Raw genomic sequence first — 17,465 nt, 5'->3', positions numbered from 1 at the left:
GCACCCAGCAGATGTCGCTCAAGAATCAATTTCGGTCATAGACGACCTCTTTCTTAGTCCTCAGCTGGATGAAGAAAGACAGATGAGATGGGCAGACCCCTGCTGTTGGTTCCAGAGAAGTACAAACCTGACCCCATTCCCAGACTTAATGGGGCCAGGGGCCCCTTTGGGAATCTAACAAACTCCCCCTAACAAGCTTGGTTATTGCTGAGCTCTGAGCTGAGCAGGGGGTGTAGTCAGTGTGGCCAGAGGCTAAGCAAGAATAGGGGATTAGAGGTTTTAGAAAGTATATAAAGATTTATTCTGATCTGAAGGCAATGTAACTGCCCACTCCCCCAGGGAGAAGAGACGAGGACTTAGAAAACTGCTCTGTCACAGGCTCAGGAGTGACCTCACTGCCTCCAAATTCTCCTTGTCTCCTATTCTAATACCTCTGGTTTCTCTGCTTTCTATTATCTCTGGTTCTTCATTACTTTTTTCTCTCACTCTCACAAGACATCTGCTGCTCCCTTTCCCTCCATGATGTTTCCTCTCATTACAACTTTTCACCACTCTGGGTTATCCAGCTTCCTGATCTCTTCCCTTTTTGTCAAGCTTTCTTGATCTCAGATTCTCTTCAACTACCAGAATGGATTTTGGGGGTTCCAAATCCAATTCTGGGAATCTGGTATGGAAAAAGGAAAAAAAAAGAAGGAAGAAAAGAAGAGAGGGAGATACAAAGGAAAGAGAGAAGGAAGGAAGGAAGGAAAGAAGAAGAGGGAAGGAGGGAGGGAGGAAAGAAGGTAGGAATTTTCTTTTTCCTTATCATTTTCCCCCTGGGAATTACTTTTACTTCTTTTCCTCTCCTAAACTTTGGCTTCTCATTCTGACAGAAAGTATTAATCAGCAATGCCTTCTTAACATTCAACTTGGTGGTTCAACAGGTAACACTCACTAAATGCAAAACCTCAGACTCTCAAGAAATCAAGTAACACATCAAAGTTTAAAATAGGCAAATCCGCAGGATGCTAAGGGAAAACTAGGATTAGGTCAAAAGAATGAGATCTCATAGGAATACAGTAGAAAACTTTATAACTGACTTTGGGGGAGGAAACTAATGCCCACCATGCAACCTGCATCAAAACTGTGCTTGTCTCTGTGCTCGTTCTTTGGGGAGCTTGATTTGACAGACAATATATTTAAATCTGTAAAATTAAAAGCTTTGTGTTATTTTCTATAGTTTCTATAGTAGTTTTCCTTGATGTCCAAACTCCCTTTCTTGAACTCAGAAATTCTTATCAGAACAAAAACAGCCTACTTTGTTTTCACCTCTTCACACCCTAATGGCAAACTCATAGAGAGAGGAAGAAGATATGATGACTTCTCATAGTGACCCCAGCTTCTGCCCCTGTAGGTTGAATTCCTAGCTATTCTTTAGGGAGTCAGCTAAATGGTGGAGTGGATTAGAGAAGTGCACTTGGTCTGGAGGACCTGAGCAAACATTTGGTCTCAGAAACTTACAGTTCTGTAACTATGGGGAAATTACTCAATCTTTCTATACCCCAGTTTCCTAAAATGGGGATAACAGAAGCACTTACTTTCCAAAGTTGTTGTGAGGATAAAATGTGATAATATTTGTAAAGTGGTTTGTTATGATTGAGTTGCCTGACTTTGTGATCCCATTTGGGATTTTCTTGACAGAGATCCTGGGAGTATGTTGCATTTCCTTCTTCAGTTTATTTTATAGATAGAGGCAAAAATGACTTCCCTGGTTCACTTCATCACTCAGCTGCCCCTGTAAAGTGATTTGCAAACTCTAAAGTGCTAGATGAATGCTAGTTACTATTATTATTAATTAGGCAATTTAAATACTATCTCCTACATGAAATCTTTCCTGATTTCCTTTGGTCTGTGGCAATCTTCTTCCTTGGATCCTGGCTAGCATGTTATCTTGCACTTCTCTAAATATGCTCATCAGATAATTTTGATTATTATAATACTTGAGTGTAAGTTTTATGAGGGGGAGAGCACATGTATGTCTTATCTCAACTTTGTCCTTTCCTCATAACAGTAGCTCTTTTTTTTTTTTTTGCAACAGCGGGTATTTTTTAAATTGTTTGTTGAATTGATGAATAAAAGCATAACACAGGGAACCAAAACGCTGTGCCAGAGGAAAAGGGGGTGGGGAAAAAGGAAAAAGGACAGATTCAGATAGCTATCTGAGACTCTGGAACTAGATATTGTATGCAAAGTAGGAGAGTAAGTTCCATGTCTAATGCCATGTGAGTTTTCATTCCCGTATTCCTAAAGTGCATGCACCAGAGCCTCACTTCGAGTTTGCAGCAAATGGGTTATGTCAAATTAGAATTCAATCTTCCTATCCATACTTCGCCATTCCCTTGCATTCAAACTCAAGTTTGAATTAGAATCCCAGGGGAAATGTAGTTGATGCTGAAATTTGCTTGTGCTACATTTTGAATTTGGGATGTTCTCTTTTAGATTTTTTCCTAGAAGGTCACAATGTCACTGTAGTTTGAAGGACCCCAGGGGAACAAAGAAATTGCTACTTTTGTGGAATTTATCTATGAATAACCGGGAGACCCTAGGCACATTTGGCAATAAACAACGAGCAATAAAGGCATGAGGCAGGGAGATATGTAAAGTACAAACAGATTACTGACATTTGACACTTCAGCCAATCAGTCAGTAAACATAACAGATTCTTCCCATTCTCCCCCTCCCCCAGCTTATACTTGTTCTTGGGCTTGTTCTTTTTCCTAAGGATGTGCAGAGAATTGGCTGTGGAACCTGGAAAATCTGAGTTCAAGTTCTGACTCTGACACATACCGGTTGAAAGACTGAGTAAATTATTTCATTTCCAGGTGCTCCAGGAAATTTTTGAGACTGGGAGTTGCAAAGAATGAACTGATTTACCTTGGCAGAGGTAACTGAAGAAAATCACAGGTCTAGTCTCCATGTCTCTCCCTTTAGACGTTACAGTGATTTTGTTTGGGTGCTCCAGGAAACTTTCTGAGACTGAATTGCAAAGAATGAACCGATTTACCTTGGCAGAGGGAGCTTTTTTATCCAAATAAAATCCCAGTTCCAATTCCTACGTCTTTCCCTATAGACCTTACAATGATTTTGTTTGGTTCGTTATTCACGTGAGTGTTTTTAGATTCTTTTTAATCAGTATCATTATTTTGAAAACATGTGTAATGTGTCCAGTTTAACACCCGAATGCTAATGATTAGGAAATAGAATACTCGATTTACCCTGCGTTCTTTCCGGTCTAAAGCATATTCTGTATCTTCTTTGGGAGACAAAGGGAGCTGGGAATAGCTGTCGAGGGAGTCACCACTGGGGATGGGAAAATCGCAATAATCTTTCTAAATGCAGGGTCGATTTTTGTGTGCTAAACTTTAAGATCTCTTATGATCCGTTCTGTCCCTGGGTACTCTTTTGCTGTGTCTGATTTAGAAGACTATGTACGTACAATCCATTAGAATAGTTCATCTTTCCCCAATATACGCGTTTTCTACAGCGTGTGGGGAGTGGGACAGGAGGGAATTGCTCGAATTATCCAAACTATTGTCTCACTTCTCATTTTCAATGGCCAGGCTCGGGAGAAATTGGATTCTAAGGCTCCACTTTTCCTATAATAATCTCCACTCTGTGTGCTTCCGCATTGTGGAGCAATTCTATTTCCCAAGTTTAGAGTCCGCGCCGTCTAGACTGGTCGCAGATGATTCGGTTAGGTAAGGTTCTCTCCCTCTCCGCTGGCTTCCAAGCACTTGTCGTCTGGGCCCGCACTGGCTCTCTTCCCTCTCCCCCTCCCCCGGCGCCCCGGGGGTCTCCTAGCCCGTCTAAATAGCTCCCCGCCAGTTCATTTCTCCGCGGCTTGGAGCCGCTCGGAAAGCGAAGATTAAAGGGGAAAGTCACGGCTGTATATTTATGCTTTCATTACTAGAAGGGAATTGATTTCCGTGCATTTATTTTGGTAGTTGTAATACACAAGGGCGGATTTGCGTCACCCGAGCAACTTGTCGGTGGAGATAAAGTTGCACAAATATTGAAAGGGGAAGTGCTAGGAGTCATTATAAAGTTTTTTTCCGGAAGAAATAAGGATTTCTGCTGTATCCTAAAATACTAAAGCCGCTTCTATTTTGGGGAGCAATCTCGCAGGCACATCCGCTCATTTAGTCCGAGTTGGAGCCCATCAAAAAAACAGGAGATGACCCGAACTTCGGCGAGCTCGGAGTTTCCTGCAGCATTCTTGAGCCTAAATAAAGGGAAGGGGGGAGGGAGAAGGGAGGGAGGGAGTGACTGAGAATGGTGATGGGAGGGGCAGTAAGATTTTTTTTCTCTTCGGTGTAAGGAGAGTTAAAGTAGGGGCTAGGAGAGTGGCTTAAGTCACGGGGATCCCTGACTCCACTGAAAAAAAAAAAGGAGGGGAAAAAGGGAGAGGTGCATACAGGCCCCACTCACCCCAACTGTGAGAGGGACAGCCTCTGGCTTTCATCCGAGGGTGAGGGTTACGTCTGGCCCTCAGCTGAGCTCTAAGGAACAGGGTTCGATAAGAGGGAGCCTGGGGTACATGGGATGCAAAACTAGTGGTCTAGGGAAGTTAGCTTTTTCCCTCACATTCTCCAGAAAGTTAAATATAATTCGGGGTACGGGGAGATTGAAGTGCGTGGGTGAGGAGTGGAAAACTCGCTAGTAGTTCCCGCACGGGCTGCCTGCCTGGTCCCGGGCAGGGAAGTCACGCTTTGGAAAACTTCTCACACTCTTTTGGCCCGTTCAGTTCGCTGCGTCCCTCTGACCTCTTTCCTCACGCACGTGTTGACTTGTGAACTCTTCCTCGGAGAAAACTCTGGCCCCAGAAATCTGGGAGGTCATTCAAGACCGAAGCAGCATAGGGGCTGGGCTGGGGTGGGGGGTCATTCCACTGGGCTGCAGGACAAGTCTATTCCCACTCCCAAATCCCCAGAAACTTTGGCATCGAGGGGAGAAGGGAGATTTTTTTTTTTTTTTAAACGGAGGGATAATTTCTTGCTTCCCTTCTTCCTGTGCGGGTCCGAGCTTTCCAGTTAGTTCGTTGTGGCCTGGGAAGATTTCTTCTGCTTAGGGCTGGGGAGATCGCCTTTAGAGCGATTTCCAATTTCGGAAGCCTGCAGCGGTAGGCTACCCGGGCCTGGCACAACCTGCTAAAGAGCTAGCTCTGGGTGATTGTGTGTAGTCAGGCGGAGCATGTAGTTGGGGGACAAAATTAATAAATGAATGCAAATGACCATGTCTAGTCAGAGGGGGAAAAGAGTGAATTTTTTCCTCGACATTCGACCGCCACATCTCTGTGCTAGCTGCGAGCAAATTCGTCTCTCTGTAGACCAAGTGCAAAAGGTTCTGTTGCTACCTGAGCGGAGCCACCCCTGTGTGTTCCTGGCTAATCGTGTATTTGGTTTGCCTCCAAAGAGAATGCTGGACCATAGTTCCCTGGCCGGTCAGCTGCTTCTTTCAGTTCGACGCCCTGGTGAAGGGAGCAACTGAGTTGACCCAGTGAGGGAATAAGTCCCGTGTAGTATACGGGATTGCTAGTATTGGTTTGGTCCCAACTTAGAGCTTTTGGCTCTGGCTCTGCATTTGCAAACCACCTGGCAGCCCAAATAGAGAACAAAGTCGCGTTCTTTTCCCGATGTCAGTAGCTGTCTACATATACCCTATTGTTCCATCATTCCTGTGTTTGGAAACAAAGTCTGGGCTCTTGTGTGAAGGAAAAAAAAAAGAAATTCAATTTTAAAAATACAAAGAAACAATTCTGAAGTTTAAGGAGAGGGGGATAATAAACGACTGCTTCGCTGCCAGATCATCCTGTCAGAAAATAAAACATAGGTTTACAGCACGGGAGGGATTAGAATGACCTGAAATGAATGGGCAAAACTCAAAACCTGACCCTGAGAGAGATGTATCAGGCTTAACTGTTTTCTTCTTTTAAAGATTTTTCTAGGTTTGTGGAAGAAAAAAAAAGTCATATTTTTTTTTTGTCGGAAGATGCTGGAAGTCAATTAATAGTAAATTCGAAAACCAAGTATGTTTTAGGGTTTTTAAAAAAAAACGATTTTATTTTTTATTTATTATTCCCAAAACTCTATAATAGATTCTTTTGAATGGCCTATGATTCATTTGAGGGGCAAAGGATTTTCTCATAACTCAATTTCGGAATGATTTCGCAAAAACGAACTTAATAAAGACTCCAGAGAAAGATTCCTCCACCCCATCCTGTACTCTAGAAACAGAAATCGACTGTGTATTTGTGAGTCATCTCCTTAGGTAAGGTAGACATGTACATTGTTTCGGGAAGTTATCTGTGAAATGCGACACTAGCAATAATCCATCCAAAATATATCTGCTTCTGGGACTTGGAAAAGCACAGGTAAACTAACTCAGTTGGTGGATCAGTCGTTGAGAAGCGGCTGGTCTATTTCCTTAAATCTACAGCAGAAGAAAGGAATAGGGTATCTAGTTTGGGGAAATTCGAGAGCTTTCAGAGTACAATTAGGGCGAAGGATTTGGCTTAATCTCAGGGAGATATTTGTAGCCATCCATCTTACTTTGTTTGAAACCTCACTAGTTCAAGTTGTCACCGAGTGACAGTTCTGAATAAAACCCAAGTTGCAGTCGCCCCGCCTCCTTGTTCTGGGGATATCCCCGAAAGCAAAGAGGAGCGAGTAGGTTTAAAATTCCAGCGTCTTGCAGCATCCTAGAAAACAGCTTTATTAATGTGTAAAAGAGAAGAGAGCTTCCCGGGGGATAGGCTAGCTATTTATAAGGCACAGCCCCTGTTTCTTAGGAGACATTCCGGCTGAGGGAAGAGGGCATGGATGAGGAAAGGAAAGAAGTCAGGTTAGCTCGCCTAAGGGGAAATTATGCACTCCACTGGGAAGTCAAGGACTGGCAGTCGCACTCCGAAATAGATCGAGATTCCCTTAGGAGATCGCTAGGGAATTTAGAGGGCAGAGTTTGGCCCTATTACCAAACCTTTCTTTTCTTCCTATGTGGGTGATCAAACTTTTCTTTCATTCCTATGTAGATGATGATATGGGGGTGCTTTGGGGCTGTATCGGCCAGGGTTACCCCTTTATTAACAAAAGATACAAGAAGCAACAGGAGCAAACTCCAAAGGCTTGCAGCCGCTATTTTGGCGTGGTCTGGGCGTGACCGACTTCACTGGTAACGCCCCTTCTTCCTAATCCTCCCCCCCGGCCATTTCCCATTGGCTAAGAGTAACACCAATGAGCATCCAGATTGAGGTCCTACCCCAAGGCTGACTGACTCAGGCGCTCCTGCCAAAACTTTGCTAGTTTTTAGAGTTTTTTTTTTTTTTTTTTTTTTTTTAAATTATAATTGTTACTGTTGTTTTAAATTTAGCTACTAGGGTTTAGTTGTTTGGGTTTTTCATTTTTACATCTCTCATTCCTTTTCTCTATACTCTTCCCGAGAGTTGTGTATTTGTTGGAGGTGTGTGGGGGGGTGAAGTCTTCCTCCCACCGCCCCCGCCAACCCGCACCTCCCCACCTCCCAGCGGCCCCTCACTCGCCTACGGCCAGCGGGGAGCGCGGCAGCGCAGAGCAGTTCTTAAAGTGGGTGGAGAAGCAGTTGGGGGTAAGGAAAGTGACTAGGACTGAAGCCTGGCCCTAGCCTCCGGCTTGCGAAGTTTCCGCTCCTTTCAGTCTTCACTCTGGGCTCGGAGAAGAAACGAAAGCTATTTGTTTTGCGTTTTTTTTTTTTTTTTTTTTCTTTTCCTTCTCTGGCCTCCTGTAGACAGCGTCAGCACTGCACCCCACCCCTCCCCATCCCACTCAATTCTCGGCTGCCGGCGGTGTAGCGGAGGCAGCGGCCAGCAAGCGAGGATGTTCGCGGCGGGGCTGGCTCCCTTCTACGCCTCCAACTTCAGCCTCTGGTCGGCGGCTTACTGTTCCCCGGCCGGCGCAGCAGGCTGCTCCTTCTCCCTGGATCCAGCCGCGGTCAAGAAACCCTCCTTTTGCATTGCAGACATCCTGCACGCGGGTGTGGGGGAGCCGGGGGCAGCGGCCGACAGTCCCCTCTCCGGGGGCTCCTCCACAGCCCTCACAGCTCACTTGGGTTCGGTTCACCCCCACGCTCCATTTCAAGCTGCCGCCGGATCCCCTTTGCGACCCACTCCAGTGGTGGCGCCCCCCGAAGTCCCAGCCGCTTTCTCCCAGAGGTTGTCTCCGCTCTCAGCTGCCTATCACCACCACCATCATCACCAGCAGACACAGCAGCAGCAGCAACCACAGCAACAGCAGCAACCCCAGGCGCCGCCGCCGCCACCGGCAGCACATCGGCCTGGGGCCATCCAGCCCCAAGCCCCCGGGGCGAGGCTGCTAGCTAACTCCCATCACCATAACGGTTCAACTCCAGCCCCCTCCAGCAAGGACCTCAAGTTTGGGATTGACCGAATTTTGTCGGCGGAGTTCGATCCCAAAGTGAAGGAAGGCAACACATTGAGAGGTAGGTCTCTGATCTAGAAGCCCTTGTCAGGCCTCTCCTTGACCACTGTCCTTTCTCTCTCTCTCTCTCTCTCTCTCTCTCTCTCTCTCTCTCTCTCTCTCTCTCTCTCTCTCTCTCTCTCTCTCTCTCTCTCTCTCTCTCTCTCTCTCTCTCTCTCTCTCTCTCTCTCTCTCTCTCTCTCTCTCTCACATCTTTTCCCTTCCCTCCCCCTCATCCCAATCTGATTGAAAGTCTTGTTTCTTTTTTAGTAGGAAAGCTTTGGGGAAAGGAAGAATGGGGAAGAAAATGGGCCAACTTTGCCATAGCATAATCCATTTTAGGCCTAAACCTTGCCTTCCTTTAAAACATATTCTTTCATAAACATTTTTTTTTTTTTAAACACGCACACCTCATACATACTCCGTTAGCACAGTTGTGTTTCCTATACTGTATTTTGGATATACTCATTCTATGTTCTCTGTTTACTTACTCTCCTATCGGTAGCCTGTAGCTACAATTGTTCGTCTTTGAAAGATTTTCTGTTCCTTTTTCTCTGTACTCTAGTAAAATTCCCCCTAGAGAATGTGTAAAAACATGATCGGAGAAGGTAAAAAATTTTAAACCGGTGAGTCTCTTGTTCAGGGTGTAGAACGAAGAATTCCTCGTTTGTATTCTGAACAGATACTTGACAGGTGACTTCGTTATGTAATTTAAACTAAAATACTTTCTATATACTTGCGTGTAACGAGTCCTTTTACACGTCTTGTGTTGTTGTTGTTTTTAAACTTTGTAGATTTGGCTTAAGGAGATCGGGGAAGGGAGGGATGTAAAGGGAGTGACATGATTCCATGATTCCCTTGATACTAATCTGTTAGAAAAGTAGAAGAGGAGAAACAAAGTATCGCGTCTTGATTTGAGGGTGTGAATTAACTGGAGGTGTAACGGGTTCTCCTTGTTCCTATGCACACAGATCTTACCTCCTTACTAACTACGGGCCGGCAAACTGGGCTTCACCTCCCCGCTTTGCAGCCTTCTGCGGGCCACTTCTTCGCGTCTCTAGATCCTATTAACGAGGCCTCTGGTATCCTGAATCCCTTAAACTCAAACCCGAGAAGTTCAGTTCAGCACCAGTTTCAAGACACTTTTCCAGGTACAGAAATCCTGCTTATGGGAACCCTATTCCATCCTGAGAATAGATCTTGTAGTCCCCTGGGGATAAGAGGTGACACAATCAGCTAGCTACAAAACCCAATAGAACCAAAATCTCAAATACGAGATTCTCTCTCCTTGGGACGCCTCCTCTCCTTCAACTCCTCCCTCTCCTCCCCGCCCTGGCAACACATACAGGTTATTTAATCCTGGGAGTCCCAATCAACGTTTTAAAAATTCTTTGCATTAATAGGTAGATAAGGGATTTAAATGATCTAAACTGAAAGGTTTCCCATTGAGTGATTGAGGAGCACCGTCACATTTATAATGTACTCTTTCGGAGAAGGGCGGGGGGAGGTTGCACTGAATGTGGGGTCAGGAAATGGAGGAACTATTCCCACTCTTGGTGTGTGAGTGGATCAGTTGAAAAGAAAATATTTTAACACAACTATAAGTGTAAATTGATTGCAAAGTCATTAAGAATTTTAAACTAAAAGATCTAAAAAAAGATGGGCCTTTTTAGAGAGAGAAAAGACGGATGAGAGAGGGGGGGGAGGGGAGATGATATAAAATTGAGGCAATTATCTGTATCATTGAGACCAAAATATATTTTTGCCCAAACCATTCAGTAGAGAGGTAAATACATTTTTTCCCTTTTAGTTTTCCAGATAACAGCCTCAATTTTCCTTTCCATTTAGCAAGCTTATGCTGACAGATTTGTTATATTCAGTGTCTCAAACTTACTCTGTAGAAACAGAACCGAGAATCCCTGTGTAGAATTTTCTGTGGAGCTCTACAATCTATTAGAATAAATATTTTCAAATGTATGGAACCTGCTTTGGATGTGTACCCAAACCCCCTCAAGCTTTCTAGTGTATTTATCAATAACCTGTCTTCTCTTCTTTCTTCCCTTCCCCTTCTCCTTTCTTGTTGGCTTTCTCCCCGTTCCCTTGCTTACTTCCCAAACCCACAGGTCCCTATGCAGTTCTGACGAAGGACACCATGCCCCAAACATACAAGAGGAAACGTTCTTGGTCTCGCGCGGTTTTTTCCAACCTGCAGAGGAAAGGTTTGGAGAAAAGGTTTGAGATTCAGAAGTATGTCACGAAGCCAGATAGAAAGCAGCTAGCCGCGATGCTGGGCCTGACAGATGCACAGGTAAGATTCCTTAGCTATATATAGGTCGGAAGAAAGCAGGCCCTCCCTATAGGGATATCCGAGCTTAAGACTCTTACTTTCTTTAGCTCCATTCCTTCCTGGGCTCTTGGCTTTCGAATCCAGGGAGACTTTTTTTTTTTTTTTCTGTTAGTTTTTGCTATTTCAGAGTAGTGCTGCTTTGGAAGATGTAAACGCATTTTAAACGTACTCCCATCCCTTACTGGAGAAAAATAAAATATTGAATTTTATGAGACTTACTTGAAACCCATATCTGGTTGCAAAAGAGCAGAATCTGGAGGGGTGGGGGTAGGGAAGAAAGGCAGGGGAAGAAAAAGGCCTTAGCCCAGCCCTAAAGATTTATGTCAATATACCCTGCCTGTTTATTTTGGCCAATGGAGGAAAGTACAACCAAGAAAGCCAATAGGCCGCGAGAGATAATAATTATGTACTCGACTGAAGTGCAAGTCTCCCTAGGAGGCAGATTATTTCAAAGGAGATAAAAATTCTTAAGTCGAGAGATTTTTTTCCCCTTCCTCCTTCCCCGGCCTCTGTTACTGCTGGATTGTGAAATCCCTCGTTGGGAGGAAGTGAAAACCTCTTTTCAAACGGAATTATTTACCTCCCCCTCCTATCATTCCCCCTCTCTCCCCTCCCTCTTCCCTCTCCCCCCTCGCAACTGGGCGAGGAGGACGCTAGCTGTGGACACTCCAAAGCCAGTCGAATTTTCTAACTCTGCGGTCTCTGAAGAAAGATTCGGTTTCCTGAACAGAGAGAAGAAAACTGTTTCTTTCTTTCTTTCTTTTTTTTTTTTTTTCCTTCCGTAAAACACGCAAGGACTTTTCAGCAGGTTTTATGCATTTTTAAAAAATCTCCAACACAAAAGGAAATATATAAATACACTAGATTAAAACAGGCTGAGGAACTAAGAATTCTGGGGGCTTCAAATTTTAAAGGGGATTGTCAAAAGTCACTATTGTTCCTAGTCTTCGTAGATGAGCAAGGGGGAGGGGTTGGGATAAGAGAGGAGGAGATTTTTTTTTTCTCATTCTTCCTTCTTCCCTCTCAGCTCAGATCACAGGAACAAACGCAACCATCTACTCTTTCCTTCGTTTTCCCGTCATTCTGTCTATAATTCTGTTCTTCTCTCTCCCCCCCCCACCCCCCGACATACACCCCACTGGCCTGCCTGAGCCGTTTTCCACCAGCTGCGGATGTTATTTTTAAAAGTGAAGCTGGAACTTGTGTGAACGCTGTGTGTCCCCCAGGGGATCATATATATTTATATAGTTTCTCCTTTTCCACCCCATTCTCTTTTTATTTTTCACGTTTTAAAATTCTAACATTTTTTGAATCCAAGAAAAATTGGTTTATTTCCTATTAATGGGCGGGGGAGGAGGGCAGTCTCCTTATTAACCCACTTGGCACAAATAGGCCCAAGGACTGCACTAATTCTCAATGCTTACTCAGGAGACTCTCCTTGTGTCCCCTTATTATAACTCCTGTCCCCTTCTCTCTACCCCCAAACTTCTTAATTGATTGGTACACGGTGAGTGTATAAAGTTTTCCCGTTAAAATACAATATAACCAGGTGGGAAGTGGTGAGGGAGAGATCTAAAAAGGTCCAGCAGTCTGGGTCTTTGGGAATATCTTTCCCTCCATAATAGATCGTAAAACTCATAGTTCCTGTCCCAGCAGAATCCTAGTCCCAGAGGTCGAGGGCTTAAATGGGGGAAGTGACCAGAAAGAAAGCTGCAAGGTGCAAAAAGGAACGAATTTCATCCCTTGTTTTCCCGCAGGTGAAGGTGTGGTTCCAAAACAGGAGAATGAAGTGGCGCCATTCCAAGGAAGCCCAGGCCCAGAAAGACAAAGAGAAGGACCCGACTGAGAAGCAGCCGGGAGTTGCTCCGATTACCGAATGCGAGAGAGAGGACAGGAGCCCCAGCCGGTCGGAGGGGGATAGCGAGAGCAGCGATTCGGAGTCCCTGGACATGGTCCCCAGCGACACGGAAAGGACTGAGGGGACTGAGCAGCTATTACACCAGACCAGCGTTATTAAGTCCTCATCTTCCTCTTCCACTTCCTCATCCTCTTCCACCAGCCTCAACGCCACAACCACCACGACCACCGCCACGAGTAACGGCGGAGGCGGCGGCGGCAGCGGCGGGGGCAGCAGCAACAGCAGCAACAGCAACAGCAATAACAGCGTGAACGGCAGCTGCAGCCCAGAGCTACAGACGCCGCTGCCTCTCCACTGCCCACCTAACGAAAGCGCAGAGCCCGCTCCGCTCGGGGGCCTATAGGCCGGCTGGCAGAAGGGAGAGGTGCTTGGTTGTGGAGGGTGGAGGGATCCTTTTTGTGAACTCCCTGGCCTGTGGGCCTTTCTTGCTAATTTATATCATGGACCACAACAGGACCACAATGACGCAGGCAATGGCGGAGCCCCTTTCTGTATATATGCTCTCAGCTTTTATGTGACTCTTACTAACTATCCCGGGGCTTTCTCCTTATACTAAAAGGGACACTGAGATATTGATTGGTACCCTTCCCTCCAACATGATCCAACGCTTACTCGACCCAAACAAGCCTTTAACATTTTTTTGGGGGTAAAGGAGATTGGAGGAGGGAGGCGGGAAGAAACACTGTGAAGTGTTTGACAAAACTGTCTCTCCCCACCTCCCCCTTCCCCACCAAGTGGTCGCGTTGCTTTCTGTATTCTGGCCCAGCACTTGCTGCACTGGGAACGACTCAGTCCTGTAAATAAAAATGTTTATTACGGTTTGTAAAGCCCGCCTGGCTTGTTGGGGAGGGGCGGCTGCGGAGTCCAGATGGACTGCAGCTTGTGATCTCGGTCTTCCTCTACAGCTTATCAAGGGAGAGGAGCTGAGTTAAGATAACGACCCAAAGCTTCTGAAACTATGGTATTTTTTCGAAAGGCTAATACCTGAGAAACGCTTTTTAAAGGTGTAGTCAATGACAACCACAACCATAAAACAACCATCTTACTTTCCTGCATAAAAGGTCTGGGCTTGCGAATGATTCTCAATGAGATTACTGCTTGATCTTGAAGGCGGGCGAGTCTTCTGAGAACCTAGGCAGAAGAGATGCAGGGAAAGGGAATGGGCACCAGGCAGCCCAGATGAGCTTTTAGCTGAGAAGCAGATCGACTTTCGCTAAGAACTCTAACAAGTTTGCACCAATTTTCCCGTCCGCACGTTCTTTTGCTTGGAGTGTCCAGAAGTGCTTGGAAGGGACTGTTAGCTCAGCTGTTCGAGTGAATAGGGTGCTAAGGCCTGGAGGATTCCAGGAATCAGATAGGACAGTTTATGTCTTTGTGGGTGGTTCAACTCAGCCCACCTCCAGTTCTGGGGAAAGCCAAGTTATTGATATCAGAAGAACGGTACAATTAGATGGAGATGTTAGGGAACTCCTTTTCCAAGAGTTCCTAATCCGGGGGATGTATAAAGGCCCAAAGGGATGAATAGATTTCAGAGTGCCTTGAATTTACATAGGAAAAAAATCCTTATTGTCACTAACAATTAACTGAAATTTAGCTTTTCTTTCAATTATTCAATAGTTCTTTCAATTCTTCAATAGTTCTTTCAATTCAATAATGAATTTCAATATGCAATCAATTCAATTGATTTATTATTCAGTTATTTTTAGATATTATTTTGAGATGGGTTCGAATGTTTTACTAAGCTACCAAGGGAACCATGATTCAAAAAGATTAAGAATCCCTTCTCTAGTCGAATGTGCTCATTTTACAGATGGGGAAATTGAGATCTCAGAGGTAAAGAAGCTATTTGCATAAAGTCACACATTGTAGAGTGTCAAAGCCTGTACTAGAACGTATGCTCCCCAGTTTCCAGTACAGTGCTGTTATTCCATGAGAATCTGAGATCAGATTCCTCCACCTCCACACGAATAAGAAAACTTGAATTTAGTTTCTTTTGTTGGTGGGTCCCCAAGCAAGATTTTCTTTGAAGACAAAAAAATACCAAACCCTTCCTAAGGGTTGTAACAGCTTCAGGCGCTTGCGATCTCTCTGTCCAGTGTATAGACCATCAATTGGAAGTTTAATCAGATCTAATAGAGTGAATTAATGAAGAAATTGTCAGAAAAAAGAACTAAAGGACCGGCGAGTATGTCTTTCTTTGTCTTATCTATCTGTCCTTCTCACACACTCCTAGGTTGAAAAAGAGTAACATCTAAACCACTATAATTAACTGACTGCTTTGAGCTGGGTGCAGAATAGAGTGTGCCCTCAGGGCTCCAATTTCCAGAGCCAGTTTTCAAGAAGGTAGAGAAAGTGAGAGTGCGGGCAGATGAGTAATCGAGAAACTGAGGCAGTTGCGGCAAGGAATTCGACACCACAGACTGTGTTCAGGATTTAGGATTTGCTTCTCTCGTTTCTGTGGCTACAAGAGTAGTAAGCGAGAGAAGACAGTATTGAAACTTCTTTTCTGCTCCAAGTAACTGGTTCTTTCCTTCGAAGAAGTTAAGGTCTGTTTTGCCACCGCTCAGTTTCCGGTCTCGCACATTTTTTTTTTTTTTTTTCCACGCTTGATAAGTTTGCTTCAGTAGAAAAAGCCAGTTTAACACTGGGTTCTTTTCTATTCGAAAAACCAGTTCTTTTAAATCATAGATTTTTATTTAGGGAACCTCAGAAGAAAAGCTTAGAAAAGGAAACAGAGGTCATGGAGGCAGGTGGGGAGAAGAGATGGGTAAAGATAAAACGCCCCAATAGAGCCTTATAGATTAGCTTGGAATAAAACTCATTTAAAAATCACCCTCAAGAACCTCAAGATTCCTGCGATTGATCGAAAATACACTGTGCAATGATCAAGTTGCAAATAAATTTCATTGCCCTTCTAGGGCTTCAGTTAAGGCCTTTAACTACCGATTGGAATACTGGAGGCAAGTCTAGGATCGTCTGACTATGGTAACAATTAGGATGATAATCGCTACTGTTCTATCCACCGAACTGCTGACTATTAATATATGACAATTAACAACGGCAGCAGCCTAAAGCACTTTGATTTTCTTTTAGATATATATGTGTATATATATATGTGTATGTATATATATATATGTGTTTATATACACACACACACATATATATAAACACGATCTACTATTCTCCACTGCTGAAAATCGTCTTAGAGCCCTAAAAACTTGTCCAGAGTAAAGGTTTAGTAACTTAGCCTTTAGTTTATGAGACAGTTAAGCCGAACTTGAACCGGACATTTACAAACGCAATCTGTGCTTAGAGCTTAAGGCAGCTCCAGCCCCAGCTCCAGCTTGTATCCCTACTCTTCCTCTTTGAAGAGTGCATCGCTTGGCTACCTTGCAGATCAAGATTTCTCATCCTTCTATTTTGATTTCTGATTGAATCCTGAGAAGACACAGCCTCGTTTTTTGGGGGTAGGCCCCCTAGCTCCCTGGAGGCGCAGGAGTGAGTTTTTTGAGAGCAAGCTTTGGCTCTGGCTCTCGGGACCAAGCCAGACACTCCAATAGCTTCTAGAAAACTAATCTTCCAGGAGATTTACCACCAGGGATTTAGCCATCCTTCTTCCATGCCCGGAAACGCCTCCCCTTTCCCATTGGAAATAGAATTAGATTTTTAGTTTTGGGGGAGGTAAGAGAGGAAGAAGAAAAACACGAGTCTGACTGAGTCTTTAAATTTTAAATATCTTAATTTAATAACTTAAAAGGTTCAGGGTGGTGTAGTGGAAGAGTGCACTGCTCTGGGTTGGAGTGAGAAGAGGGGTTCTAGTCAAGGATTTGTCACTAACTTGTTGTGTAGCTTTGAAAAATTCACTTTCCTTTTCCAGACCCCAGTTTTCCCATCAGTAAGTTTGGGTGAGGTGAGCGCTGAAGTCCCTCCCAACTCTAAATCCTGTGATTTTTTTTATAGTTTTAAGGTTCAGCTCCAGTCGCGTAATTTCAAATCAAGAGCCACATCATAAAGGTGATCCGAACCAAAGATCTCAGTATCAGGAGATAGGATAGTTGGCAGTGACTTGGAATGGGGGTAAATTAGAGAGGAAAACCTGTCTTTCATATGTGGACCTGAAACTAGTCTTTTCCCCAGCCTGTTCGCTGCGAAGGCTCAATAGGCTAGCTGTAGTAAACACACCAAAACCTTTTAGAGAGAGATATTTGTTTGATAAATACTGCTGTTTTTAATGATTAACACTGATATTTCTAATAAAAGGAACAAAATGGGGAATGTCTACAATTAAAAAGGACTCCTCCATCAACTAGGAGAGACGCATCGGTGTGGAATGTGTGCTCCCAACTTTATTCCTATACCCCCCCAAAAAAATGGAGGCAATATGTGTGCCTCTAAAGGATATTAAGCCAGCTCGAAGCTTGGGCTCCTGCAGCCTGAAGCTGCCTTATTTAGATTAGATTAGATTGGGTAAGTAAAGAAAAAAAGCTCCGAGAATTCCTTCTTTCTTGCATAGAAATTCTCCTTCCTTCCTTCCTTCCTTCCTTCCTTCCTTCCTTCCTTCCTTCCTTCCTTCCTTCCTTCCTTCCTTCCTTCCTCCCTCCCTCCCTCCCTCCCTCCCTCCCTCCCTTCCTTCCTTCCTTCCTTCCTTCCTTCCTTCCTTCCTTCCTTCCTTCCTTCCTTCCTTCCTTCCTTCCTTCCTTCCTTCCTTCCTTCC

General features: G+C 44.4%; 1 protein-coding gene across 2 annotated transcripts in view; it reads left to right on the top strand.

Annotated features, from left to right (window-relative positions):
* The window catches only part of HLX (H2.0 like homeobox), a 62,152-nt gene extending 48,574 nt beyond the window's left edge, over nt 1–13,578 (top strand). The window contains exons 2-5 of one of the 2 annotated variants that reach the window (XM_074262699.1): nt 8,029–8,508; nt 9,458–9,637; nt 10,610–10,794; nt 12,591–13,578. In XM_074262699.1, the coding sequence (XP_074118800.1) occupies nt 8,029–8,508; nt 9,458–9,637; nt 10,610–10,794; nt 12,591–13,094 (1,349 nt within the window). In that variant the 3' untranslated portion in view covers nt 13,095–13,578. Of the gene's footprint in view, nt 1–7,399; nt 8,509–9,457; nt 9,638–10,609; nt 10,795–12,590 lie in introns of those variants that run through there. The other variant, XM_074262698.1, reaches the window with a different exon arrangement.
* The last annotated feature ends 3,887 nt before the right edge of the window (nt 13,579–17,465 follow it).

This window comes from Sminthopsis crassicaudata, chromosome 4 (genome assembly GCF_048593235.1).
Source record: "Sminthopsis crassicaudata isolate SCR6 chromosome 4, ASM4859323v1, whole genome shotgun sequence".
Classification (NCBI taxonomy): Eukaryota; Metazoa; Chordata; class Mammalia; order Dasyuromorphia; family Dasyuridae; genus Sminthopsis; species Sminthopsis crassicaudata.
The sequence above is the reverse complement of the archived record's forward strand: the minus strand, read 5'-3'. Positions and strand labels throughout refer to the sequence as shown.